The following is a 27,297-nucleotide window of genomic DNA, read 5'->3' on the forward strand; positions in this document are numbered from 1 at the left end:
AAGCATAACCCCCAAAGCCAACCCTTTTCATAGGGGAATATCAGGACTGAGATAGATTATTTACTCTCTCTACAATTTGGGATGTTTTCTTCAGGATAAGAACATATTTTTAATCTTTGATAATGATAAAATATCTTTATTGGCACCCAGGGACCAGTAACACACTGACCAAAGAAGTCAGAGGCTACCTGAAGAGGTGTCTGCTACTGTCTCCACAGTTTGAAGCCAGCCATTTATTGAGCTCTCATGTCCTAGTGAGCACGAGGGCAATGGATGTAATGGAATTTAGGGGCCTTATTCCACTCCAAACGTCATGGTTACCTACAGCCTAGGGGTGGGGTCTGCTCTCTTCTCTCCGATTTGGTAAGAAAGAAAGAAAAATCCTTTACCATAGTAGAGTACCCAGGAGCCTTTTTGTTTCTCTAAAGCCACGTGATAGATATTGTCCAACTGGTCAATTTCATGTTCAAAACTGGCCCTTCTGTCCAGCATTATATGTTGCTTTCTCTTCCTGCTACAACTGTTGGCTTAACCTCTTAACCACAGGAAACTTACTCTCTTGGATCCATTCTCTTCTGGTATCTGACCACATTTTAGTCACCTGCCTGCTTTTGCTTTATGATCGGCAAATTCCAGTGTTTCGAACTGCTGGACTGAGAGTGACCCACAGCCACAGTCCAGATTCTTGAGTTGGGTCCCAAGGACCTGAACTGACAGTATTTGTCTTAACCCTTAAAGTAACCATCAGATTTATAGCCAAAAACTTTAGCCAGCAAAATCCTGTGGCAGGTACGCTACCACCCTACCCCCAGTTCTGAAAGAGAATGGCCCTAGAGCTGCCGAGCACAGTGTCAGGAGGACAGCAGAACTGCAGGGGGATGCTGCCTTCCCTGTCTTGCCAGGCCCGTCGTATCATAAGAGCAGTTCAGAGGCTTAGAGATTGGGATCAGGATGCTCTGCCCCTGTCTTCTGCCTTCTGTACACACTGTGTCACTGCCTGTAAACCTGCCTGGCTAGGGACCTACAGAGGGCTGCCTGCCCTGCTCACGTCGTCTGGGTGTCTGCTTAATGCCAGGATGCCCTGAACCTGAGGGGGCTGCATAAGTACAACTACTAATCGCCCAGGAAGATTTTCCTGATGTCCTGGTACAGGGCTACCTCTCAGTCTCCATGTGCTGCATTCACTAAAGTTTTAGACACGAGAGATGGCTCTATTCTCCCTGGGGACAAACAGGGAAAAATTCCCCAGCCGACTCTTCCTGAGTCTCAGTTCCAAATGGAAAAGCCCATCACACAGCCCTCAGTGTCTCCTACTCTGCACACCACACCTGATTCCACCTCAGGCCACTTCACACCAGCAGAGGGAAGCCCTGGCTCCAGCAGCAGCACTACTTGGGGGCAAAATCTTTACCCTCATGGTAATTTGTTAACTGGAGCGGTTAGGCCTGAACCTCCACAACAGAAATGAAATGACCTTGGGGATTGACAGGTACTGCACAGCCAGCATTTGTTTTGGTTGTTGAGTTCCACATGTTAAATGGTTCTAGTTGCTACTGAGCTTCCTTGCCTCTGTGTGATGGTCAGGTTCTGTATCCACCGTGGCGTCCGTCCAGGGACCAGGGAGAGAAAGCTTTGCTGCTTTACTCTGGCGCCTGCAAATGGTTCTCTATCTAGCATGGAGTTGCCAGTAGGGAACTGCTGAAGTAGCACACTAGAGAATCCCAGGGAGACCCCTCATCTCCTGCCAAGCTAAACACACCCTGCCCGTGTACTGTTCTGAATCACACCTCACTGCATCCTCAGTCCTCCCCAGCTCAGCACAGGGCATGCCTTACAGGAAAGTCCTGGGTGTCAGCAAGAGAGGCATTTGAGGAGAAATGAATTGATGGAGGAAGTGCCACTCAGTCATCTTTTAAGTAGAAAGAGAAAAAGGTCATCAGAGCCGTATGGGGCTTGGGTTGGATTATTGTTGACTCTGCCTTGCTGCGGCAAAGGGGCCAGCTCACCGGGGCCAGCACTGGGCCCTGCCAACACCATCCAGCTGCTGACAGCCAAGCACAAAGAAACGCATGCTCTGTTTATCCAGATGGGTCTGCATGTCAGCATGAGCCTATTTGTAGCCCTTGCCCGGGAAGGGCAGTCTACAACACAGTAATTTAATTAGATTTGCCTCCCTCCATGGCCCACATATTTGAAGAGGTTTGGGGGGAAATGAATCTGGCTGAGGAACATTACCCTGCCGCTCTGGCACCGCCCCAGAGTCGAGCCGCAGTACCATAAAGGGTCTCGCTATCCTGAATACGGCCGAGGGCATCTGTCTGCGCTGCAGGCTCTCTGGCCGGGCTGCCTGCTGGCACATCTGGCAAGGCGGCCTCTGGAAGCAGTCCGTCTCCGTCAAAGAGAAGCCACCGGGGGCAAAATAAGGGGACTCCCCCACCCCGTCCTCAAGACCTGGGGCAGCAGCCTCAGCAAAAACCAGAGCCACAGTGTTAGCTCTCCCCACCCCTTTCAGTGTATACGAAGGGAGAAGACAGGATGACAGGCCCTCGCCCCTCAGCTGACACCACCACCTCAGTAAGAACTGAGTCTTACTTACCCAGTTTCACTGTCAGCCCACATCCCTGTCACTTCTGCCCTGGAAATAATCTGTATTTAGGGACCTGAAATTGATTCCCCCACCCTTACTTCCAGTGAACTTATTACCATGTTTCCTATCTCAAATCCTCATCAGTTTTTGTCCATGATGCCTGAACTTAACCCACACCCACACTCCACACCCGAAAGACGTTTCCCCGCCTCCCAGCCAGCCAGCCAGCGCTTGTCTTACACTGAGTTCATCAACTCCTCAGGAAGCACCTAAGCTTTTACTTTCCCTTGTCTTCTCCTTCCTGTCCAGAGTGTCTGCCCTTTCATCTCATCACTAACCTCTAGCCTGTCTCTCAGTCTTTTGTGTCTTAGGTCAGCAGTACCACGCCTGCTAAAGAATAAAGAAGAACATTCTTTTTGGTTATCTTTCTCTCTCCCCACCAAGAGCACATCCTCCTGGCTGGCTAATCTCTCCTGCGTAATGACAGCAGCACCTCTGAGAGAAAGGGAATCTCTCTGGCACAGTTCGTTTCAACGCCAGCAGAACACAGGCTGTTGCATAGGAGTGGGAATCATTAGAGTCAGGCCATTATTGGAGGGGACCGGTCTCTAGGGGAGCGAGCAGAAATTACCGCTCCTTAATAGATGGAAACTCATTTGCTTGAAGCCCCCGCCCTCCTCTTTATTTCTCTGCATTCCCCACCTCCCTTCTCTTCCCAGCTTTGAAGTTGAAAAGAGAGGTAACTCTGCCCCATCCAAGATGGCAAATTTCTGCTAAATTAACTTGGTTAAAAGATCCTTGGCTAAAAGCGGCTGTTCTTTTAGAATGTTTCTACTGGGACTTCGCTTGAAACCATCATGAAGGAGGCAGATTCTAATTAAATGTATGTGATAAAATTACAGCCAGGGCCATCCATTTCCCAAGAGAGGATTTGTTGAGATGGGGGAAGAGGAGATGTTTACTGGCTTCTTAGACCCCTGTTGTGGAGCAAGCCCCTGAGTCAGCCTGCACTGTCCGAGCTTTCCCTGTGAGGGTCCCCCTGCTTACACAGCCAGGGAAGGCGAGGGAGGTGGAAGCAGGACTCCAGACTTCCCTGCTTCTCCAGTGGTCTTTTTGACCTTGAATGGACATCTAACGTGATTTAGCTTCTGCAAGCCTTCCCTGCACAGGGATACATGTTCTTTATAGTCTTCAGTCTTGTAGGGAAGGGAGGGCAACGATAAGCAACAAATTCTCCTTTTAATTGATTAAGCTGTTGGGCTGTCCTCAGAACTCACATGCCCTGGAACACTTGTGGTTGAAGAGAAAGGAAAAGTTGCCTGATTTCTCAGGTCTCCCTATTTGAATGAAGTCATGAGTGGGCGCCATCTGTCTCAGAGCATTAAGCACAGATAAAGATTGGCGTGAAAGGTCATCCCCTTCTCTCCCTCCCTCCTTCCCTGGAAGCGGACTGTAAGGGGTTGCACCAGGGGGTACTCATCACTTGGTAGTTTCTGTAAATGGCGCCCCCTAGAATTGTAAGTCATGGTGGCTCTGCTGGTATTCAGTAATAATGCTGGGTTGGAAACCCAGAGACCAGAGATCTGGTCTCTGCATCGCCAGCTATGCAACACTGAGCAACTCACATCTCCCTGGGTTCATTTTCCTCATAATTACAATGAGGGGGTCCCACTAGATTTTTCTGAAATAACTTGGAAGTTCCCTTCACTGTCTCCACATCCCTGAAGTTAGAAGCCATAAACCATCATTCTGTCCTCAGTGTCCGTTGCTATCCCAAGGTCAACCAGCCTTGATAACACACCCATGATGTGAAGGTGCCATCAGGTGACCTGATACCACTGGTCAGAGCAAATGTGGACTGAAAACAGGAATGTGGAAGAGGAAGTAAGGAAGGGGAGCTACCCTGTGGGCACAGCAGGCTGAGACTAGAAGAGCATGAAGTAGGTCAATTACTTACTCTTCTTGTGTTCATTCTTCTCTGTGGCTTCAGAACCTTTTTTTCACACACATGTATACAACACACCCAGTAATTGCAATCCCTTCCCTCACGAGGGAAAAAACATGCTTTGGAACAGCTCAGTGTTACCATATCCCTCCAAGTCCCCTTCCCCATTTCTAATTAAAAAGTGTCTTCCCTTTCCCTGGTTCCATTAGCAGTCTCTTCTTTGGCCCTCCCTCCTTTCTTACTCCAGGCTTTCCCAATTCATCCCTTAAAGAGATCAATTGGAAGAATATGCTGTCATGTCAGAAGGAAGCCATTGTCAATTCACACAGGCAGACACTAATAGGATAAAGTATTATCCGACTTCCTCTAAGTCCAGAAATTAAGTCTTCTTGCAATGGTAATAGATTATAACTTGTAACCACAGGAACAGGCTGTTCATATCTGAGGCCTAAGCTCCATTTCTGGAACTGCGCTGGGCCTATTATGAGGGATGCTCTGAGCATTCCTACAAACACAGCTGCACTATCCAGGGAACTGTCTCCGTGGAGAGCTGCCTATAACTCACTCAGTTCGCCTACAGAGCAGAATCTGAGTGGGAGAAGCCGTCTGAATGGTCTTAATGAACCTGGATGAGTGAGTAGGTAAAGGGAAGAAGCCAGGGCCTAGGGGACTGGGAAGAAGTAGCCTGAGGCCAGGAAACCAAACTTCGCACGGGGAACAGTTAGTGTGTGAAATCTCTTCTCAGTCATCCTTGCTGACTCACTAAGCAGGTAGAGTGACTAGTGACTAAATCAGCACCAGCACAGACCCGGGAAAACCAGCACTGAGACCTTAAAGGAATTTTAAGAGACTACAGATTAAGGATTTGCCTTGTAAGAGGAAACAGCATGAGAACTGTTAGAAACAGCCATCAATCTACTAGAATGGAAGGATCTTGCAGGATATTCTAGGTCCTATCGTGGCAGACAACTATACTCAAATGGGGATTATGAGGGGGAAAAAACCAGATAGGAGAATTAATTGGAGGGTGCTTTTTGTTAGTAGGGGATATAAGAAGGTGGGTGGGTATTAAACAAGTAGATCAAGGACTGTTCCTTTGGTATTTAATAAACTTTAGTAATTGCTCTGGTATTGTTGCTGGGTACACAGAATGAATGAACTTGAAAGGCTAAGTACTATTTTGGTCCATCTGGTCCCCATACCTGCCATTAGCGTAGCCTCTCATCTCAAGGCTTCCCTATTGTAGGTTCAGAAATCTTAATGGGATAAGCTAGAGAAGACAATGCCATCCTCTCAAATGCTAACTTCCTTTGACAGGAGTGCTTCTCCCAGGAATATCCCCCATAGGCCTAGGCCTAATCTCTCTGACTCACTGCCAGGGTCCATGTTCACTGAACTCACCGTCATCATTGTTTTTATGGGAAAACACAGTTTATATAACACCCTCCCTCTGGAATAATACTCTTTCTTGTGGATAAACAGTGAGTTGCACCACCTCTTCTCCCCCCATGACTATGCCTTAACAGAAGTGAGGGAGCCCCAGAGTGAGCCGTGAGGATTAAGATTACAGCGTTAAAGACTGGGTTGCTTCCCCCAAGCAGTGGACAGCCTCCAGCATAGGGAACAGGACTGTTATGGGTAGGTGGTTTGGCCCAAGTACTGACAGCAAAGCTGGCATGTACCAGAGGATGAAACCTGTGATCATCCTAAAATCTAATTCTAGCCTCTCATTAGGAAATCAAAATGCATTCTTTCTTAGGCTTCTCTTGGAAAGTTGATCTCCCTGCTTTTTTCTCGGTTCCGTGCCATGAATTTCACACTAACAGTCCTTCCCATCCGGGGTCCAGTCAGCTTCTTGGTTGCTAGGGCAGAGGAATCTCCCTGGCTTTCCTCCTTAACTGCATTGCAGCCCCTTAGCCTGTGTGTCTGCCATATTGCTCCACTCCGCTCTCACTTGATCAAATTAGGGTGCTTTTTTTCTGCCTTTCTTTTCTCCAAGCCCTGCAATACTACTCTGAAGCCCCAACAGACCTCTCCTGCTGCCTTCTCCCTCCTGGTGCCTCCCCCCTACCCACCCCCACTCTTGGTAAGGCACCCTGACAGAGAAGGCAGGGATAAGTGGAGAAGACTCTAGGAAGCTTGCCATCTTGGTAGAGGACCAAGGCTTATAGGTAGATGTTTCCTATCCCAGCCCTCAGCTTGTGCACCACCCACCAGCAACAGCACCTTTCCTGTCTTCTGGCTCACCACAAGGAAAGGTAATCTATTCCTGGACTAAGACAGTGCCTTGGGCCATCTGTGGAGCTGGATTAGGGAACAGAGCACAAATTGGTGTTTTCCTGGGAAGAGAAGTACAACCCATCTTTCCCACAGTGCTCAGGCTTATAGATGGTGCTGTCCTGCTGTCCCTGACTTCTGGATAATCATCCTTCTTCTCTGGACTAGCTCAATAGGCATGTTCTCTCTCTGGACATGGATGAGGTTCAGGAATAGAGGTGGTGATGGGGTCTGGTCCGTTGGTTTATCCCCTTATGTGTATCATCAAATAACTATCAACTATATAGTATTACTATATGATGTCAGGCACTGTTCTAAGTGTGTTTTTATATATATAATTTCAATTCCCATAACAACCAATGAAGTAGTGAGGTAGATACTAATATTGTGTTCATTTTACGATGAAGTACTTGTCCGAAGTCACAAAGCTAGTACGTGATGGAGCTGGGGCTCAGCCCAGGAAGACTGGCTCCAGAGTCTATACTTGCAAGCCCTACGCTATATTGCTTTGCAAATATGTATATTTCACTGATCTGGTTCCTGAAGCCTTTATCCCTGCTCCAGGAAGCAATTTACTTCATTTTAATTTAAAACAAAGATGAAAACAACCTTAACCCACTGCCCAAACCATTCTAACCTCCTCAGGGGAAAAGGGTGCTTTCTGAATGGATGGAGACCAAGAGAGGTGCTTTGAGTCAAAAGCTGCCTTGCTGTTTAGCTGAGGCAGGATTTAGAAATGGCAGGAACAGTGCCTGCATTAGCCGATGGCATGGAGTGCTGAGTGCCAGCAGAGGAGATAAAATCAGACATATGTTTGGATATAAATGTTCTCTCCCTCTCTCTGTGTTTTTCTTCTTCTCTAATTTTAAGCCCCTGCTGCTTTGTTGCAGTAACATGTTGGAGCCTAAATTGTGGGCTCTGGCCGCCTGAGGTAGTAGCCTGCCTGGGCTGAGTAAGGCCCATGTAGCCCTGTCTTAGTCTCAACCCATCTCCACTGAAGGAAGCCAGAGCTCCCCACTATTAATGGCCACGGATTCTGGACCTCTTCCCCATCATCTGGAGTTGTCTTGCAGGGACTCTACTACATTGTTCCACCCTGCACCCAAAAAGTAGCTGGCCTCGAAACATGTTGAACAGCCATGATAAAGCTCATGTCTCTAGGCCTTAGAAACTAGCCTGTCTACTCTACCTTCATTGGTAATAGGATGCAGCATTACACGAAAGAGCAAGAAAAGGCCCTGGAGCAGATTACAGGAGTGGCAGCCACACCATGGCACTTAAAGTGTTAGGGCTGGGTTCATACATACAGTGGAGGAGAGGAGTTAAGGAGCCCCCCAGTGGTCTCATTGTTGAGCCAAATAAGCAGAAACCACTCCACTCTGGAGAACTTGCTCTGATAGGTGCTTTAAGACCTCTGTCAGTCCTCTACTCTAACTGGGGTTGGGAGAAGGCCAAGCCACCTTCCCCACTATGAACACCCTGCCTGATCTACTTCACCCTTTCCCCAGCAGCTGGCACCCTCTCTGGGATTTCTGCCTGCCATTCAACCTAAGAATCAGGAAGCTGTTATGTGCAATCCTGAGAATCTGACTTCTTAGTACATGTGGCCCTTTGGCCAGCTATGCGGCCCACGCAGTTACAATTCTGGTCAGGACTTGAAGGGCAGTAGAGCCAATTCTGAAGGAGATTGAGCAGCTCTAAAAGGAAGGAGAAGAGAACATGGCGATATCTGTCGGAAGGCCCCATTTTCACTGCATATAGGCCAGGAAAGAAATATATTCTTGATAGCCAATAAGAAGCTGAGTGGGAAAGCACATTTGACTTGGGAGTCAAGAGACCTGGCTTTCAGTCCCACCTCTTCCACTGACTAACAGTGTGACCTTAAGTGTTTCTCTCAATTTCTCTAGGGCTCAGTTTCCTTGACTGTAAAATGTGAAGGGATTAGACTAAATTATTTTTCACAGCCTTTAAAAAATTCTATAATGAAAATTCTCTAACTCCATATAATCAGAGCAGAGTCTTTCCCTCTAACGTGTTGCTATAACTACCCCCATGGAGAGCTACCAACCTATGTTCCATTCTCAGGTAACAAACCCTACAGCTTGGCCAGGCCTGAGGATGAGTCACCAACACAGTATTAAAAGCTGCACTTTCAGTGCTCATGGGACTCCTCTGAAAGGCTGTCCCAAGTGCCTGGTAAGAGGAGGATATTCCTCACATTAGGGCAAAGGAGGATTGCTGCTTTAAAAGCTGAACTGGTGTCCAGGTCGAGGAGCAGGCCCAGTGGGGAAAGGAGCTACCCTTGCAGCTCCAAGGACACTAACACCCAGGACCATATTCTCAGTCTCCCCTGACTTCTTTGAGGTTGCTTCTGGAAAGCACTCTCCCTCAGATTCCGAGACCTGAATATGGTCAGCCCCACGACAAATTCATTTGTTCTTAGGACTCTTCCCCAGGAATGTTTTAGACCCATTTCTCTACCTCTCCCCTCACACCTTTGTTTAGCCACAGACCCTTTGTCATTCCAGAGCTACTATATAATTCCCATAGCACCCAAATAGCTATCAAGAAAGGAAGGGTGTTAGGAAATCGGCTCCACATCCTCTATTGCTGAAGCAGCTACTTCCTCCCCGATTGCCTCTGAATGTGTACCCGCGAAGCTGTTCTAAACAGCCTGAGTTGTGTCTTGTGGCACTAGGAAAGGGGGTAGTTTGTTTTTTCAGCTGATCTTAGCCAAGTCCCGCCCTTTACTCTGCTGCAGATTTCTCTTTTTATTGGGGGGCAGAGTGGTAAAGGAGAGGCAAGGGAAACATATCTTGGGAGCCTAGAAGTGTTGAGTGGCAGTTTCTAAGTGTGAGCCCATGCATACATGCTGCCGCAAAAACTGATCCCCAGAAATGATCTATATTTACCCAGGAGGATTAAGAATTGGCCCTTTCTTAGCCATTTCTTAGCCAGCTGCTGCAAAGTGCTGCCTTGCCTCTCTCCCTGTTCTGTGCCAGAAAGATCACACCCACTCAGTCCCGATTCCCTGCATTAGTATAACTACTACTGCTGAAGAGACGCAGGGTCCCAGTTCATGCAGCCTGCCTGGACGTCATTACTCAGTAAGCATCAGGAGACAGACACCCACCACCACCAAGACACGTTTGACTGTTTAGCACCCAGAGAACAGAAGCAACACTACTGCCTGTGGGAAACTTGAGCCCAACAACATTATTGCAAACCTCTTAAATTCAGGTCCCCCCGGGGTCCCTGGGTAGAGCTGGTGCTGCCTGACCAGCAGCTTCTGCTGAGGTAGCATTTAACTTCCGGCCAGGTCCCAGGAGCTGAGGCTCTGACCCATTTCCCCTGCTCTTCCAGGGCATAGGGAATTTGGTTCTACCCCCAAGAAAGCCAGGGACTTACACACTTAGCTCATGGAAGGTGTACTAGAATCGGGGTGCTTTTATTTAAGCTAAGGAAAGGTTGTTGACAGCTTTAGCATTTTCCCATAAAGAAATCCAACATTGTCTTCTCCTCCCACCTTACCTGTCCCCTCCCCTTCCCTTTTCCTCTTTAAATTGAAATGACTTGGTCGATGCTCATAAGAATCTATAGGTTTAGGATCTTATGCAATTTAACCCTTTGGGGACATTGAATTAAAAATTGAACAATATTTATTAAAATACAAAAATACACTTTTCTCACATTACAATCAGTTTTCTTTTGTTGGCATTCCCCCCCACCCACCCCACCCCCTTTCAAATCTGAACCCTTTATTTTCTTTTAAAGCTAAAATAATAAATGAAAAGTTACAGCATTATTAAATGGACCAGAATAACAGAGATCTCTGCCTTCCCCACCCACACCCACCCTTTCTCTTGCGCCTCCTCCTGAGGTAGCCCTGGGGAGGGAAGCCTTCCCCCCATTGTGCTGCGTCCCACAGGAGAAGCATCCTGTTGGGAAAGGCTTCATTTTACTTTAAATGAGCCTGTGCCCTTTTTCTCTCTCCTGTCTCTTCTGTACTCCTGTTCTGCCCCCACCCCATCACCACAACCAGTTGACATCAGCTGTAATAATCCCTAATGAATCAGCATTTAGAATAGTCACCAAATCACAAGCATGAGAAAAGCTTCCACTCCCCCAAGCTCCCCACTCCCAGCCTCTCCTCCCTCTCCACCTTAAAACAAACAAAACCTTTTTTAAAAATCATAAAATGCCATCATCGTCTACAATCATTTGTCAGATACCGGGAACAACAGGTGGACATGGCACAATGCTAATTTATGGCCTCCTGTGAATATATTCTTTCTGCTCCTGCTCTCCCTTCCCACCCCCCTCTCTTGCCGCACCCCCTTCAGGGGCCGCCTCCTTCTCATGGGAAACCCTAAATAGACACATGCCTTGCACAGAGTGGGTTAAGCCCAACTGCAGGAATCTGGTGCAATGTGAAAGCATTTGACTGAGAGCTACGCCAGACCCCTTCCTTCTCTGCTCCTTCCTGAAGTGCTGTCAGGCGGGGCACACGCATGCCCCAGTGCACAAACCAAGGGGACTTGTGCACGTGGGCAGACATAAAGACTCAGCTCCTTTAAAGATTCATTTGGATTTGGGTGGCTTTTCTGTTTAGAAAAACATTACAGATCTATCTTCCCCTTGGCCTCTGAGGAAAAAAATTATTGCCTCTCAACATTTTGGCAGGGTACAAATTCTTGGTGCTTTTTTTTTGTATTTTTTTTTTAAATAAAGTAAATCTGCAAAGATAGCTCTCAGCTTAGGAAAGGTGTCTATAGAAATGGGTATTCCTGCATCCTCTGAAGGATCTTCTAAACAATGACAGATTCAGTCTCCCCCGTGCCCCTCAGCAGCGCACACTCTACCTCTTTAGGGTCGGTGGTGGTGGTGGTTTTAGTTTGTTTTATCTTAGCAGTTTCAACCTTATGCCAGAAATCCCTTCTGGCAGCACAGCAAGTTGACTTGTGGCTTCTACCCCACAACATTTCCAAGAACCCCACTCCCCTTTAAATAGAACTTACAAGTTAGAAAATAGTTTTGTTTTGATGTTTTGTTTTTAAATTTTAATATAATCTGTTTCTTTTACCAGCCCATAGATTTAATATATAAGCATATACAAGAAAAAGTCTCTCCCCACTCTGTACAAAAGTTGCTGTCTTTTTTTTTCTTTTTGTGCATTCTATTGCATTTTGTAAGTTTTTGGGGGAGGGGGAGTCATATTTGAGTTTCCTGTACCTTGTCCTTGGTATGGGTCTGAATTATGTAAGGTTCAGAGATAGTGGTGACTGTGGGGTGCAGAGAGTTCCCCAGGCTGTTTTCTGTCCAGTGGGCCCCATGTGCTGGTTTGTAGGTGTTGTAGTTAATATGGTCATGAATTGTGGGCAGCACTACTGCCCCCTCACCTGATACACCGGATGGAGCTGCTGTCGCTGCTGCAGATGCTGCCGCTGGGATGTCTTCATCCACCTGGATAATCTCAACTGTCCGGGCAGCTGTGACTGTACTCCTCTGCTGGTGCCGCTTACGAAGTTTGTAGAAGACAATCAACATGGCGGCAGCTAGCAGAGTCACTGCCACAAAGCAGCCAATGATGATCTTGGTGGTCTTCATGACTTCATCCAGGCTGGTCTGCATCTTGTCATTGGTGTCTGTCGCGGGTACTGCCACCTGCTTGGGCACACGGGTGGTCTGAATGAGCACCGTGGTAGAGGTGGTATATGCCGGCTGGTAACCAGTGGACGTGGTAGGAACAGGCTTGTACTTCCGCGTTGTGTCCTCAGGCGAGATCTCAGTGGTCTCCACTGTGACCGTGGTGAAGAAGCTGTAGTTGGAGGTGTTGAGCTCGGCCGTGCTCACGTTGAGGTAGGCCGAGGCGTTGGAGTTGCCTGCCACATTGGTCACCATGCATGTGTATACCCCAGTGTCTGAGAGCAGCACATGGGAAAAGTTTAAGGTGCCATCGTTGAGGACGGAGATCCGTGGGTGGCGGGAGGCGTGGCTGAGCACTGTCCCATTGGGCAGCAACCACTTCACAGAGGACATAGGGGGAGTCCGACACTTAAGTTCCGCCATCCGACCCTCAGAGATATTGAGGTCCCGAGGTGCATCCATGATGAAGGGGGCAGAGCACTGGAAGGAGGCCTGGTCCACCTCTACCAGGTAGCGGCCTCGCATGTGCAGGGGAGCATGACAGCGGCCACAGCAGGTGGAATTGGTGGGTATGTACTCCCGAAGCCACCAGGCTAGCCACAGAATGTCACAATCACAGTTCCAAGGATTGTGGTGTAGGTGCAACTCCACCAGGTACCTCAGTGGGGTGAAGAGGTCATGGGGCAAAGAAGAGAGGTTATTGTGGGCCAAGTTGAGTTCCACAAGCGAGGCCAGCCCATCAAAAGCATTCCGCTCAATCAAGCTGACCTGTGAGTTCATGACCCATAGCTTCTTGAGGGAGCTTAGGCCATGGAAGGAGCCAGGCCTGATCTCTGGGAAGTGGTTCCCTGACATCTCCAGCTCCTCCAGCCCCACCAGGGGGGTAAGATTGGGCATATCTTTAATGTTGCACATGCCCAAGTTCAGGTACTTGAGGTTGAACAGTCCCTCAAAAGCCCCCTCAGAGATATACTCCAGCTTCTTGAGCTCCCCCAAGTCCAGGCGCATGAGGGAGGGCACCCGGTTGAAGGCATAAGAGGGGATGCTTTCTATGGGGTTGTTGCGAAGCCAGAGCTCCCGCAGCTTGGACAGGTATTCAAAGGCCCCACTGGGGATGACTGTCAGCCAGTTGTCAAACAGCTCCAGGGTGTTGAGGCTGGCCAGGCCGTTGAAGGCCCCCACCTCGATCTGCCGGATGGAGTTCCTGCCCAGCTGCAGGACCTCCAGGTGGTGGAGGTGTCGGAAGGTGTCGGCCTGGATCATCTGGATATTGTTCTCCATGAGGTTGAGGTACCGGGTGTTGGAGGGAATACCCTGAGGGACCTCGGAGAGGCCCCGGCGGGTGCACACCACCTTGCTGAACTGGTTACTGCACGAGCAGACGGACGGGCAGTTCTGGGGCCCGGCGGAGGCGGCAGCAGTGATGGCTGCACACAGAATCCACACTTGCGCCGTGAGGTAGACGACGGGGAGCAGGACGGCATTCCAGGTGTGGTGCACAGTTACCTGCCACAAGAGCTTCATGGTGTGGCACGTTCATAATTCACCATCGCCTGGGATTTTGGCTTGGAAAGGAGAACCAGCCCTACCCCGGCTTAAGTGAGCTAGGAGCTCCTCTTTCCATCTGGAGAAGGAGGTGGGGAGGGGGCGATTAGAGAGACGGAGCAGATCGGCCGGAAAACATCATGCCAAACTAAAGAGTAGCCCCTCGTCCACCAACCCCCCTCACTCGAAAGCTGAGACTTTCTCTCCCCCATTGCAACCATCCCCACCCAATTATTCGCTGTCACCTACCTCGGAAGGAAGGAAAGAATTGGCGTGGTGTCCTTAAGCGTTCTCCACGGGAGCTGGCCACACGGTTCCCATTCTTACTTCTTAGTTTTAATTAACAAAAGGGGGAAGTAGAGGGGGCGGGGAGGGCGGAGGGGAGGGGAGGGGAGGGGTGGGGGAGACAAAATGGCTTCTAGTAAATCCCGAGCAGGCCACGGCGAAGCAGCGGAGTTGAGGCGCGCCTGGGAGAGCCCAGGCCCGGCGGGCTATGCAGGTGCATGCCCCCCCCCCTCAGCCCGAGGAGCGGCGCCACCAGCGCTTCCCTGCTTTGTCCTTGGACCCTGGCACCGGTTCGCACCAGCCAAGAGGGAAGCCGCTTCATCGCCGGAGTGTGCCTCCGGCGCCCCCAGCCCGCTCCCGGGGCTGCCACCCGACGGGAGCGCGGGGGCGCTCGGAGCCGCCCAGGCCGCGCCGGCTCGCCGCTCGCTGCCCGGTCCTGGCGTCGGCCGCTCCCGCCGAGGCGGCTGATGCAGTCGCTGGCTCGCGGGGCTGCGAGAGTTAAGAGGAGGCGGCCGCGGCCGCTTCGCCTCCCCAGACACACACCCCCTTCTCCGCTCGCCTCTTCTCTTAAGGGTTAAAAAGATAAACTGGGCTTAGTTTCCCAGTCCGCCCGCTGCAGGCGCGAGGAGCAGTAATCCGTCCAGCCCCTCGAGGGGCAGCGGCGTGGAGGCAGCGCGGGGACCAGCTCCGCGGGCCGGAGAGGAGCGCGGCGGCCAGGTCGCACCCGCACCGCAGGCCCCTTCAGGGAGTCCGGGGGCGGGCGCGGGTCCGGTGGCGGCGGCCGCAGCCCCGGGCAGCGCGTAACCGCCCGCCGCAGCCGGGCCCCCGGCGCGCCGCCGGCTCTGGCTCTGTGCGGAGGGAGCGAGTGCGGGGCTTCGGCCGCCGGCGCCCTCAGTGGCTGCGCCGCCCGCGGACTGCTGCAGCGGCCCGAGCGCTGGCGGCGGCGGCGTGAGCAGCGGGGGTCGCGGCTGCAGGAGACGCTCCGGAGCCCGGGAACATGGTCCCTGCTGGCTAGCGGCGGCGGTGGCAGCAGCCGCGGGGCCCCTGCGCTCGGCGCCCACCGTCTCCTCCTCGCGCCGGGCTCGCGGTGTTGCAGGCAGCAGCCACGCAGACTGCTCTCTCATCCTTTTGTCCTTCAGTCAGAACGTGAATGTACTGCTGACGCATACTGTTCTGGGGAGAAGATTAGCGTGATGCAGTGCTCTTATGTATTAACACCGCTCCCCCTCCGCTGCCTGCCCTCGAGGGGTTAACGCCGGCGCCTTCCAGCGCCGCGCCGGCCCGCGCCGCGCAGTCCCCAGCTCCGCGCCTCCATCCGACTTCCTCCCTCCCTTCCTTCCTTCCTTTCCTGCTTCCTCTCTCCCCCGCCCCCCCCCCCCCCCGGCGCTTCCTCCCCGCTCCTCTGGACGAGGGGAGCGAGCCGGAGTGAGCGTCAAGTGAGGGGCCGCGCGCAAGTCGCAGGCGGTCGCAGCTATTTTGGTCCGGTCGCAAGGAGCCGCCGGGTGGCCGCTGATAGGCTGCTGCGGGCGCTGGGCTGCTGCGGGAGAGACCGCGCCGGCCCCCTCCCGCGGGCGTTGGGCACCCTCCGGCTCGGGGTGAGGTGGGCTCGGGGGCCGGCAGCCCGGAGGCGGGGCGGCCTGCGGCGGGCCCGCTGCACTTGGCCGGCCTCCCGCCCGGAGCGCGTCATCCTCACCCCCGCCGACTGCTGACGGGGCCCGGGCTGCGCGACCGGGCAGCGTACTCGGAGTTGGGAGCTGCACGGTGGGGACGCGGGGGCGGCTGGGAGCGGGAGGACCGTGAGCCTGGGCTTCGCAGACGGCCCTGCACAGATGCCTGTCCGTGCTGCCCCCTCCCTCGCAAATTTCCTCGCCCCCAGGTGGCTTTAACTAGGGATTTCAGTGGTAGTTTTCTTAATGAGGGTTGCAGGGGAGGCAAACTGTGGAAGGAAAGACCAAGTGCCAGGATCCCGGGTAATGACAACCTAGGACAGAACAGGGAGCCAAAGGAAGGATTGAGGTGAACTCCCAGATCACACAGCACAACCGCGGTGCTCACTTTTCAAAGCCCTGTAATGCCCCTTTCTTCTCCCCACACCCAGAGAATGGGGATAGTGGGGATGGGTCTTAGACCTTCTACCCCATGAGCAGCATCACCAGCTCCTCAGGGAGCTGGGACTCCCTGAGAAGAACTGGGTAGCAACCTGCTCCTATTTCTGGTGAGCATTTGACAGACCAGCGTAAGAGAACAGGATTAGGTCAGCCTTTTTCCCAACCCCAGAAAAGACTGCCCTTTTCTCTGCCTAGTGGGGTGGGGCTGACTGTGGCCCAGCCTTGGGAAGCTGGTAGATACGCCTGGGTTTGGTACTGCTGCTTTCTGCCAGGGCTGCCTCCAGACTGTTCTCCCCTACCCAGATACTGCCACTGCCCCAACTCCCAGCCCCTTGGCAAGCTTGCTTTTAAACCCACATCACCTGGACGTGCACTATTGCTTAAGAACGAGGAGATCTTGGATTTCTCAGCTCTCTGGATTCAACCACACCTGTATCTCAGTATTGTCTGCTGCCCAGTAACCTGAACCTCCTTAAAAATGCCAGAGAATTCTTAAAATCCTGCAAAGCTTCATTGTAGGCAAGTTGTATTCCCCATTGTTTACAATGACCTTTTTTATGTGTTTGCAGTCAAATAATAAAAACATTAATAGTTAATATGCTGCCTAGGATCACGTAGTAAGTGATAGAGGCAGTATTTGAACCTTGGCAGAGCTCAGATGTCTAGGAACTTGTGCATGGAAGTGATGTCCCAGAATTTTGTCCCAATCAATGAGAACTCAGGTTTCATTCATCCACTTCTACAGTCATTTACTGGGATGTTTATCTACTGAGGATGGATGGATGGACAGATAAATAGAGATGTGTGTATCTGTTCTTGTTTGATCTTCATTTACCCAGTTTAATAATTGCTGCAGTAGTGTCCATTTTACAGGTGGAGTTACTAATCTCAGGCAGGCAGATAACATGCTCAAGGTCATAACCCCATAAGACAACAGAGCCAGTATTTCAATCCAGTCTTCTAACCCTGAGCCCAGTGCTTCTATCACTGTAGCAAAAGTGTCGAGAGTGTCTACTCTGCATATGGAGTAAATGGTGGAGGCAAGGTGGGGGGGGGGGGGGGAAGGAGGGGGGACTGTGAAAAAGTTCAGTGAAGGGTATATGAGAGAGAAACAGAATGAAGGATGGAGAGGAGGGACTGCAAAAATAGATCCTTTATTTAACTTGTTTCCATCAACATGACTAGTCAAGGGAAAGAATGAGGGAGAAATGGAGGTAAGTCGAACCCTGATACTTGAGTTTAGTTCCATCTGGGCTCTTTAGCAACTCTTTTTGCTTGCTTAACTAATGCCCCATGTGCACATCATCAGCCTCAAGCAGGATACTACCATCTTTTAGACCAAGGAAAGATAAGCCTACCCTGACAGGGATCTGTGGAGGAGAGTCGGAAACTTGCTGGTGAAAGGTTCTTCTCCTTGCCACAGCTAGCATCAAGCTGACAGAGTGCCTGAGGACACCCTGGCCGGGGTCTGGATGGCACACTGGAGTATCGCTGCCCCTGCCTCTTCAGGAAAAAAGAGGGGCTCTGCCTGGACTGGTTCCCTGCTGGTGTAGGCAAACTCAGGCCCCATCTGTTCAGCTCCAGACCCAGCAAATGAAAGGTTCTGCCCACATACTGTGTAGGCAGATGAAAGGGTGGGTTGCCTTGGATCAAACCAGTACTTAGTAATGAGGTTGTCTCCCGGTAAATATTTATGACTGATTGACAAAGGTGAACATGTCCAAGCTTCCTGCAGCCCGTGGAGTTCTAAATGGGGCTTCTTTGCCCTCTGTAGGCCAGCTGGGCTGAGAGAGCACCGTAGAAGCTACAGACCAGACTAAGGAGGCTGTGGGGCCATCCTAGCACGCAGCCCTTCTGAACCGAAAGTGGCACTGAAGCCTCTGGTCCTGTAACCTGAGTATCATCTAGCCTTCGTATTTTGTTCCTCATAGCCCCTGGTTCTGAACGACTGCTTCCTTGATTTGGAGTGGTGCCACCAAGGAATAAAAAGAAGAAGGCTTAAACTTAGGAAGAAAAGGAAGAAACGCTGGGTTGAGAATGTTTTCATTTGTGGTTTCACGCAGATAGACTCCTATGATAAAGCCAGAGAGCTGGAGAAGCCAGCCAGCGATTAGGCAAGGCTTGTGTCAGCAGCTCGGTACCTGCTCTAGGATTGGGATACCAGAATTCTATCCCCCTTCTGCCACAGATTAGACATGTGGCAAATCTTAAAACAGCTCTAAACCTTGGTTCTTCACTTATAAAATAAGGAAATGAACTAGAAGATTCCTTTCAGCTCTCGGAGTCCATGATTCCTGCCCCTCCTCAGATATGTAGCTCTGTTAAGAAGGTTGATCCTTTGGGATTATAGCCAAGTCTTGGAAATGAGCCACGAAGTTACGAAGAGAATGCTTCCTTCAGTTTAATCTAGAGATCCACAGTGCCAGAGCAGAGCAGATCAGACTGTTTTCTCAGCTACTAAAAAGGCTCATAGATCACAGAATGTTAGAGCTAAAAGGGACCTTGAAGATCATCTGGACTTAACCTCTCATTTTACAAATGCAGTTAACGAAGTTCAGAGAGGCTTAGTGACTTACCTAAAGCCACATGCCTAATTAATATCAGAGTCTGTTCCCTCCAAGCTCAGCCCCTCAGTCAAGATGACAGTGTGTGGCTAATTGGCATTTAAACTTGGAGCTTGAAGATATTTTCAAATTCGTGTCTTCTGTGGTCTTGCATGCAGATACTATCATTGTACCTTGCTGGACTGGGTTAAAAGATGGGTCTTTGGTAGAGCCAGCCTGCCGTTGTGAGTGACTTTGGACCCCTAATAAAAAGTGGAAGAAATGGTCATCCAGGGGACTGACTCTAAGAGGCCCCAGGAGTGTTTCACTCAGCCAGGTTAATTGGGGTCCTGTAAAGTCCAGGGCTAGACCACCTTCCACCCCTGACGTGCATCCCTGAGGCATTATCCTGAGCAGCCACTAGATGTTCATAATGCCTCATAGGGTTTGCCAGGAGTGAGCAATCTTCGGCAGGGTACTATCTTGCCTCCAGTAGGCTTTTGGGCACCTTAAGGTAGGTCCATCAGTAGCGGGAAGATCATATACTCCCTGGAACTCTAGTTCCTATTTGCAGTACTGTCAGGCTGCCAAACCCTACTCAAGCACCTTTTCCATTTTTATACTCTTTATGCTGCCATTTGAGCTAAGAACAGAACAAGAGCAAAGGAGAAAAAAGGGTTTGGGAAACAGGAGGAAAGAAAAAGAAAAATAGTTTGGAAATTGCCCTCCACACAGGGAAAGACATCAGTTGATTGGTGAATTAGTAATGACAAAACATTATAAGATATGGTCTATGTGGAAATAGACACCTTCTCCTACCCGAGGCAATGAATACATCTCAAGTGTGTGTGTATTTGCATCTCTCACTCAATTCCACACATGTGCAGATACTCCTCCAGGGTCAACTGGTCATGAAGTTTCTCTTTAATGGATAAAGTCACCACTGCAAAAAAGTAAGGTTATTTTTCTTGCTGGTGATCCCATAGTGAGGCAATGGCTGTGCCATTACTACCCACAGTCATAAAGGGAATGGATTTTATTCCTTGAGCCCGATGATTCAAGGCGACACAGCTGTTCTAGAATTACCCACTCTTTCGAGTGCCCTCAGAATCCACTGTTCTTTTTCCTCAAGAGCTCTGCTTAAGGAAAGCAGAAGGAAGTGGACAAAAAAGCACTCTCCCTGCAGGTCTCATCCAGAGCAATTTTCAAAAACCTCATCAAAGAAAAGACGAGATGCTTAATAAGAATGGCAAAGAGCTAGAGGATGGAAGGGCTTTTCCATCTTCTCTGAGGCTAGTTTCCCAGGGCTCACAGTTTCTTTGTGGGCTGCCAGGCCTGAGGGAAGGGAGAAACTGGCAAATGCCCCCAGTTCCTCCTCTTTGGGAATAGTTAGTTTGGTGCCATGGTCTCCTGTGTTGTCAAACAGACCAGAGAGGTCCAGCCAGAAGCCTTGGAAATGTTCACCTAGGCAGGTTCCCTGGCCCATTACAGGCCCTTATGGTTTATCCTTCCTTTTGATTGCCTTTGTATAGCAGTAACAATAATGATATTAAAGCAGCATTTACTGGGAGTTGATAGGTACTTGGCACTGTGTCCTTTACGCATATTTGATCTTCACAACAGCTCTGTGGGTACTGTTAGATTCCCCATTTTGCAGATGAATTTAAGAAGCTTTCTTAGGATCACAGAACTATTAAGTGACTCTATTAGTTTCCTGAGGCTGTCATAACAAATTACCACATATTTGGTGGCTTAAAACATCAGAAATTTATTCTCACAGTTCTGGAGGCTAAAAGTGCAAAATCTGGCAAGGCCACACTCCCTCCAAGGGCCCCGGGGAGAATCTGTTCCTTGCCTTTTCCAGCTTCTGGTGACCGTCAGTATTCCTGGACTTGTGGCTGCATCACTTCAGTCTCAGCCTCCGTGGTCATGTTGACTCCTCTTCTGTCTCTCTCCTCTTTGTGACTTATAGGGACACTTGTCATTGGATTTAGGACCCACCTGGATAATCCAAGATGATGTCGTCAAAAGATTCTTAATTGCATCTGCAAAGACCCATTTTCCAAATAGAGTAGCATTCGCAGTTTGAGGATTAGGATGTAGACATCTTTCTGGGGCTCATTCAGTCACTAAAGTAACAAAGCCAAGTTTCTACCTCAAATCTGTCCAGTGCCCACATTCTAAACCACTGTGGTGCTGTGATGTGCCACTTAATGGGAAAGGCCGATCTGACAACCAGCAAGTGACTCTGCCATGTACCTGTGCTTGTGAGGGGTAGAGGAGCCATGTGTGAGCTGTATGGCCCTTGAGTCTTCCCATTGGGAAAGGAGAGGGTCCCTCAGTCCGTGCAACAGTTAGAAACATCACATGAGCCAAGAGCAGGGGGCGGGCGGACCAGACAAACTTAAGAAATCCACCTCTTGTTATTTTGTTTTTGCTTCTCTTAATTCTTTTTCTTGATAATTTTCTCACTTTCATTACATGGTCTCTAGATTTTATCCTAAATATCTTGAAACATCTAAGCATTTACCAGTAATACTAGAAGTACCTCAACGGTAACTAAGTCACAGAAATGTGGAGCTTCTCGCTGATTGGAGATTAAGACAGACCTCAAGATCAGTGCCTGGCAGATACAGATGTGGGACTAAGAGAGTTATGAGTAAGAATGGCTCTTCACATATCTCCAACAATCCTTAATCAGGGGACCTTGCCTGCGATTATACGCACATAGACACAATGTGTATATAAATTTATTCGCATTTTGGTTGGGGGAGGCCTGAACATTTTTTTCCTAAACTGAGTCCTACAAAATACATTATGAGAGAGAAAAAGTGTTTGGGGGAGGGGGGAGCGGTATGCCAGTGAGCATTACACCATAATGGTGGTTATAAAGTATTCTAGAGTCAGAGAAACCTGGGTTCAAATTCTGGTTCTGCTTCTTGTATTCTGTGTATGTAAGTTACTTCTTTAAGTTTTGGATTCTTCTTGTGTAGAGTGGGATTAATAACTGCTTATTTTGTGGCAATTATTGGACTAGAAGTAAGGAAAATCACAGTCAGTCTTAGCAAGCAGTAATAGCAGGACCAGCTGTTATTTCTAAAATGGAAGCTGGTATAGAAGGAAAGAGTTTATCCAAAGTCAGTTATTGAGAGAACACATTGTTTTCTTTTTCTTCGTGGTTTTTTTTCCCTTGGATTTGTCTGCTCTTGGTATTGCACCTAATTTAGACTTTTCAATTCTTCATTCAAGATATAAGGTGTTTTTCGTTGTTTGTTTTTAACAGTTAATTTTGAGATAATTTCAGACTTAGGGACAGGTCAAAAATAGTTTCCATGTACCCTTCACCCAGCTTCCCCTTACGTTAACACCTTATTTAACCACAGAACATTTATTGAAAACTAAGAAATTATCCTGTTCAAGACACAGATTTTCACACTTGACCTCTACTATCTATTCTCCACAGCCACCAAAGTGATATTTGTGACATTATATCAGATTATGTTATTGGTTTGTTTAAAATGTTCCAGTGTCTTCCCTTTATCATTCAGATAACAACCAGACCGCTGTGGGCCACGGGCCCTAAGCCATGATGACTTGCCTCCACCTCTGCCCTCATGTTTTGTCATCGTCTTCCTCCTCACTCCCTACACTTCAGCTATACTGCTCTTCTTTCTTTGGGAATGCTTGAAGCTGATTCTCCCCATTAGGGCCTTTGCTCTCTCCTCTACCTGGAATGTCCCTCCCCCACATCTTCAAGTGGTTGGCTCTTTCTTGAGCAGGTCTCTTCACAGAGACTTTCTGTGACTGCCTGTCTTTAGACTACCTTAGTAGCCCCACCAGTCAGAGTCACATCACCCAGTCTTATTTTCTTATTTTATTTACCATTATCTGAAATTATCTTGTTTATGTGTTTACCTGTTTATTGTACACCCACATGAAGGCAGAGGTCCTTCCCATTTTGTGCCCAGTGCCTAGATCAGAAGAAAGAGAACTCTTCTTTGGCCCATGTGAATAAGAGCTCAGGCCTCCCTAATGGTATATCCACAGCCCTAACCCTGTAATCTTTGAAAAGATAGGTGAAAAATTACCAGCTTTACTTTTTTTTTCAATACTGGGAAAATTAAAGAGGATCCTGGTAATCTTAAGGTTTCTCCAGTCCTCAATTTTTAGATTTCCCAGCCCCTTGCTGACAGATTTATGAGAGAGAATTTTATGGAGGTATCATAAAGGCTCACAAGTCCTTGGCAGTTGTGGATATGTGAGGAGTGAGCAAAAGAGTGAGCATAGGTACACAGATACACTTATCTGTGCTCATGTACACACATGCCTGTCATTTTCAAATTTGCTAAAGTGCATTTTCTCCAAAGGGAGTGGGGGCTGTTGAGCCGGCAATAGGGAACACCAGGACAGTAAGATCAAATGCTTTGAAAGTGGCTGTGCCAACGTTTTTTGCTAATTAAAGAATGTTAGGACAATCACCATGAGCAGCAGTAAAGGGCGCCCCATTACCTCGCTTTATGGAGAGCTGGGTAAATTTAAAGGCAGCTATAAATATCCCACTGAGTGCCTGAGCTATTGCACAGTCGGTGGGCACCTGGCTGGGCAGTGAGAGGAGCCCAGAGCTGCTGTCCAGGGTCCTCATCTCTATTAGCTGTCAGTCCCAAATTTTGCATGACCAAAGAACAAACAATTCCGTCAACAAACTCTTTGTTTAAAACCCTCAGGGGGAGAGGAAGCAGACAGCAGTGTGGTAGATCTGACGGGGAGCCTTGGCCACCTGGGTCCTGGTCCAGCTTTGTCATTGACTTTCTTTCCCATTTGCCTTGAGGGGAAGATGTTTCTTCATCTTGTGACTCCATTTTCCTCAACCATGAGTATGTCACAGAATTTTTTTTTAAAAAAGCCACATGGCTTAGGGCTTTTCTCCTAGGAATATTCTAGATCCCCTTACTAGGCAGCTCACTGCTCCAGAGAAAAACTTACAGTTTAAAAAGTGTGAACAAGATGAGAACATACTTTTTATACTTACCATAGGAAATTTCTGACTGAATTTAAGAAGTGTACTCAGCTTGGAACTTTCTCCGTGTTTTTAATCTGTTCAATTTGGCTTGAAATCTGTTGTGTCCTTTGTGCACTTTCTTCTTGCATCTCTTCCGTGGCCTCCAAGCCGTTCTAATCGCCTCAGTTTGTAGAGTGGTGCCATGTTGGCATTGGCTTCTCTCTGCCAGCCTTCTTGATCTGTTGTTCACTTTCTTTGTGGATCAGCATCTGTGACCATCAAGCTACCTTACATGACTTGTTAATTGTTTTCAATTTTATGCTGCCAGCTTCAGTTGTAGCTAGGGTTTTCTTAGTTCCAATTGGTATGGCCTCAGTTCGTCATCCAGTACTGCCCTGGTAATGTGGGTTCATTTGTCTCATCTAAGGAGTTGCAGAGGAAGAACTGGAGGGCCCCAAATGGAAATGTGGGCTTGAATTTTTGTCTCTTAGTTGCTGTTGTGACCATCCTCACCTCACCGCAATCCTTGAGCAAAAGGATGAGCTCTTTACCCTATGTGGAGGGCTGTACAGCACTGGGAACACCAGAAGGCCAGTCCGGAGCTCACACCACTGGCTTCCCCATGAGTCATCAAACGACCGATGGGTGGCTTGGCTGACACCCAGGTTCCTGGATGTTCCATTCCTTTTTCATTATGATATGAGCCTCTTCAGGAGTTAAATCTACCCAGCCTCCAGCCTGCTCTTAGTCCCTGTTTTCAGATGCAACTTGACCTGCAAATACTTCCAGAGGGAATCACCTTTGTATCTAGAGGAATTTGGGATGGGCGAAGATGAAATAAAGGAGCTGAGACCCTCAACTCCTCTATCAGATTTAGAGAGAAGAGTTAGAATTTCCCAACTTTTTGGGTTTTGGTTGGTCTGTTCGTGTGCTCTCTCTTTCACTTACTGTCTCTCATAACAGTTCGGGATTTGGCCAGATAGGTAGATTAGTTTATTTCTAACCAAAGGTAGCATGACTACCTTGAAGCTTCTTCTGCCTCACCCCAGAAGACCACCTCTTGGCTGTGAACCCCCATCTCAGTTTTGGCCTCACTGCCAGCCAGGAATGCCAAGCAGCATGCTCTCGGGAACCTGTTGTGTTGGTCTACCTTAAACTATTTCTCTGCAGGACACCAGACTGAAATGGCTCTGGTCCAATGAGAGTTGCCGAAGCCCCGCTTTTGTAGGGCTACCAGCTGAGGATCTGGGAATCTCCTACCCTGTTGCTTGGACACTGGCAGCCTTGCTAGAGGAGCCCTCATTCTGTATTACTTTCTTGGTGACTGGGGCCAGTTTGTGTGGCAGCCCAGTGAGCTTACCTGATTTGTATTCAGTGCACAAGCCCTGGGGGAAAAAGTCTGTGAGGAGCCCTGCCAGCCAATAACTCTGAAAGGATTCTTTGTGTAAGTGAGCAGTCTCTGGGCTGGACAGGGGCGGCCCCCTCCCCCCAAACTGACCTCTCTAGCCCAGCAACTTGGTGGTGCTTTGGAGCTGGCAGCAAGCCCTTGGGGATCCCTCCCCAAGAGGAGACCATCTTGGGATCCCAGACACAGAGCAACTAAAGTTGTATCCTTCCTGCCCTAGCTTCTGGCAGTCCGCCTTCAAATGGCAGTCCAGGGGATCCATTCAAGACCGCATATATGCACGCGAGAGAGACAGTTAAGTGAAAAAGAGAGACAGGAATATAAAAAGACCAACCAACCAACAAATCGAGGACATCCTAATTCTTCTCTCCAGTGGAAGCCTCAGAGAGAAAGATGTAGCCTGTGTCCAGTACTCCACTGGACTGGTTCATCTTTCTCTCAGCCAGCCAGACCCGGTGTTGGCCTGAGCCTTTTCAGTTTCCTGACCAGTTAAAGCAGTCTTTTGCTCCTGTTTGAAAAGGGACAGAAATAAGACCCTCTGCCCCTGTATATCTGGTAGCTGCAGGGTAAAATTCTTTATCAAATTGAGGCCAAGAGGAGTTCCAGCTCTGATAGGAAGCCCCGCCTGTTCATCTGTGGCCTTCAGCACCACCATCACTACCCTGTCCCATTTTCAGTGCCGCTGTAGGAGTTGGCTCCCTGCCAGCTCCTGCCTGTCTGTTTAAGAATGTTATTTGTTATTAATGAGTTTTCTAAACGCATAACCTTGACTTGCTTGCCTAGGTGAACAAGACCATTCTCATTAAATACTGTTTTCTAGGAAGGAGAAGAATTAAGTGTTGAAGAAGAGCCTAGAGGACAGTAAGCGCTGGCAAATGAGAGGTGGCGTGGGATGTCTTAGTCTTTGGTCCCTCTGAGCATCTCAGTGTTAGGTTGCATGTCTTGGTGAGAGAAGCTGAGAGGTTGGCCGAACTTTGTCTCATCATGTGGCCCATCTCAGAGGTGACACCAGTTCTCCCTGTCCCCTCATAGCTCAGTGCTGCTGCATTTCTCATACTGGCTTCACCTTTGCCAGCACTAAAACCCTCTTTGTGTCTCATTTGCCCTAATTATTTTGAATATATTGACCAAAGACCTGATGTCCCACTCTGAACAAAAATATGATCAAAACATATGGTTGTAGGGGCCGGCCCAGAGGCATAGTGGTTAAGTACGTGTGCTCTGCTTTGGCAGCCTGGGGTTCGCGAGTTCAGATCCCAGGCATGGAGCTACACATCAGTCATCAAGCCATGCTGTGGCAGCATCCCACATACAAAATAGAGGAAGATGGGCACAGATGTTAGGTCAGCCACAATCTTCCTCACCAAAAAAATATATATATATGGTTGCCCATATTTAGTCCATCATAAATAATGTACCTATACTAAACAGTGCAGCACTTTCTAAAGAGGTTCATTAAATAGGACAGTGTAACCAGACAAATACTTCTAATCATTTTATTTTAGAAACTTCTAGGAACGGCTGTGGGCCTGAGAGAGGCTGTGTCTGGAGCCAAAAGCTAGCAGAGCAGGGCCTCCTGCGCTGGCCTTTGCTCAGCTTCTCCTGAGGAATGTTTGGTCCCTAAAATAAACAGAGATGTTGCCCTCCTCAGAAACTCACCCACAGACTCGGTGCTGTCACATTGGGATACTTGGAGGAGAAGAAAACCCCAGGTAATATTTCAGTTCAGCTGAAGGAAAGTTTTTCCCAGACCCACCACCCATCTCCAGTGCCCTGTCCCACCCTTGGGCCAGTGGCACTTGTGGTTTGTGTGTTACTCACCTCTCAGTGCAGTCAAGGAGCTTTGCAGCCCTGACATGTAGCACAGAAAGATTTATTCAGGTGCCATCCACAAAGGGACAGGCAGGCTCCTGAAGAAAGAGGCTTTGTAGACAAATGCAGCCCTGTCTGTCTCACA

The 27,297-nt window shown here is 49.0% G+C and overlaps 2 protein-coding genes across 2 annotated transcripts in view; one reads left to right on the top strand and one right to left on the bottom strand.

The window, feature by feature from the left end:
- The window catches only part of SND1 (staphylococcal nuclease and tudor domain containing 1), a 402,639-nt gene that overhangs the window by 327,996 nt on the left and 47,346 nt on the right, over positions 1–27,297 (top strand). The window lies entirely within an intron of this gene.
- Positions 10,715–14,360, bottom strand: LRRC4 (leucine rich repeat containing 4). Its single transcript, XM_046669619.1, has 2 exons — positions 14,250–14,360; positions 10,715–14,079 (listed from the first exon to the last, which is right to left on the bottom strand). Exon 2 carries the CDS (start codon positions 13,977–13,979, stop codon positions 12,021–12,023), a length of 1,959 nt encoding a protein of 652 aa, XP_046525575.1. The 5' UTR covers positions 13,980–14,079; positions 14,250–14,360; the 3' UTR covers positions 10,715–12,020.

Source organism: Equus quagga, chromosome 8 (genome assembly GCF_021613505.1).
Source record: "Equus quagga isolate Etosha38 chromosome 8, UCLA_HA_Equagga_1.0, whole genome shotgun sequence".
NCBI classification, from domain to species: Eukaryota; Metazoa; Chordata; class Mammalia; order Perissodactyla; family Equidae; genus Equus; species Equus quagga.

Excerpts from the sequence above, each read along its gene's own strand:
- LRRC4 (XM_046669619.1), bottom strand. The coding sequence starts at position 13,979 with ATGAAGCTCTTGTGGCAGGTAACTGTGCACCACACCTGGAATGCCGTC.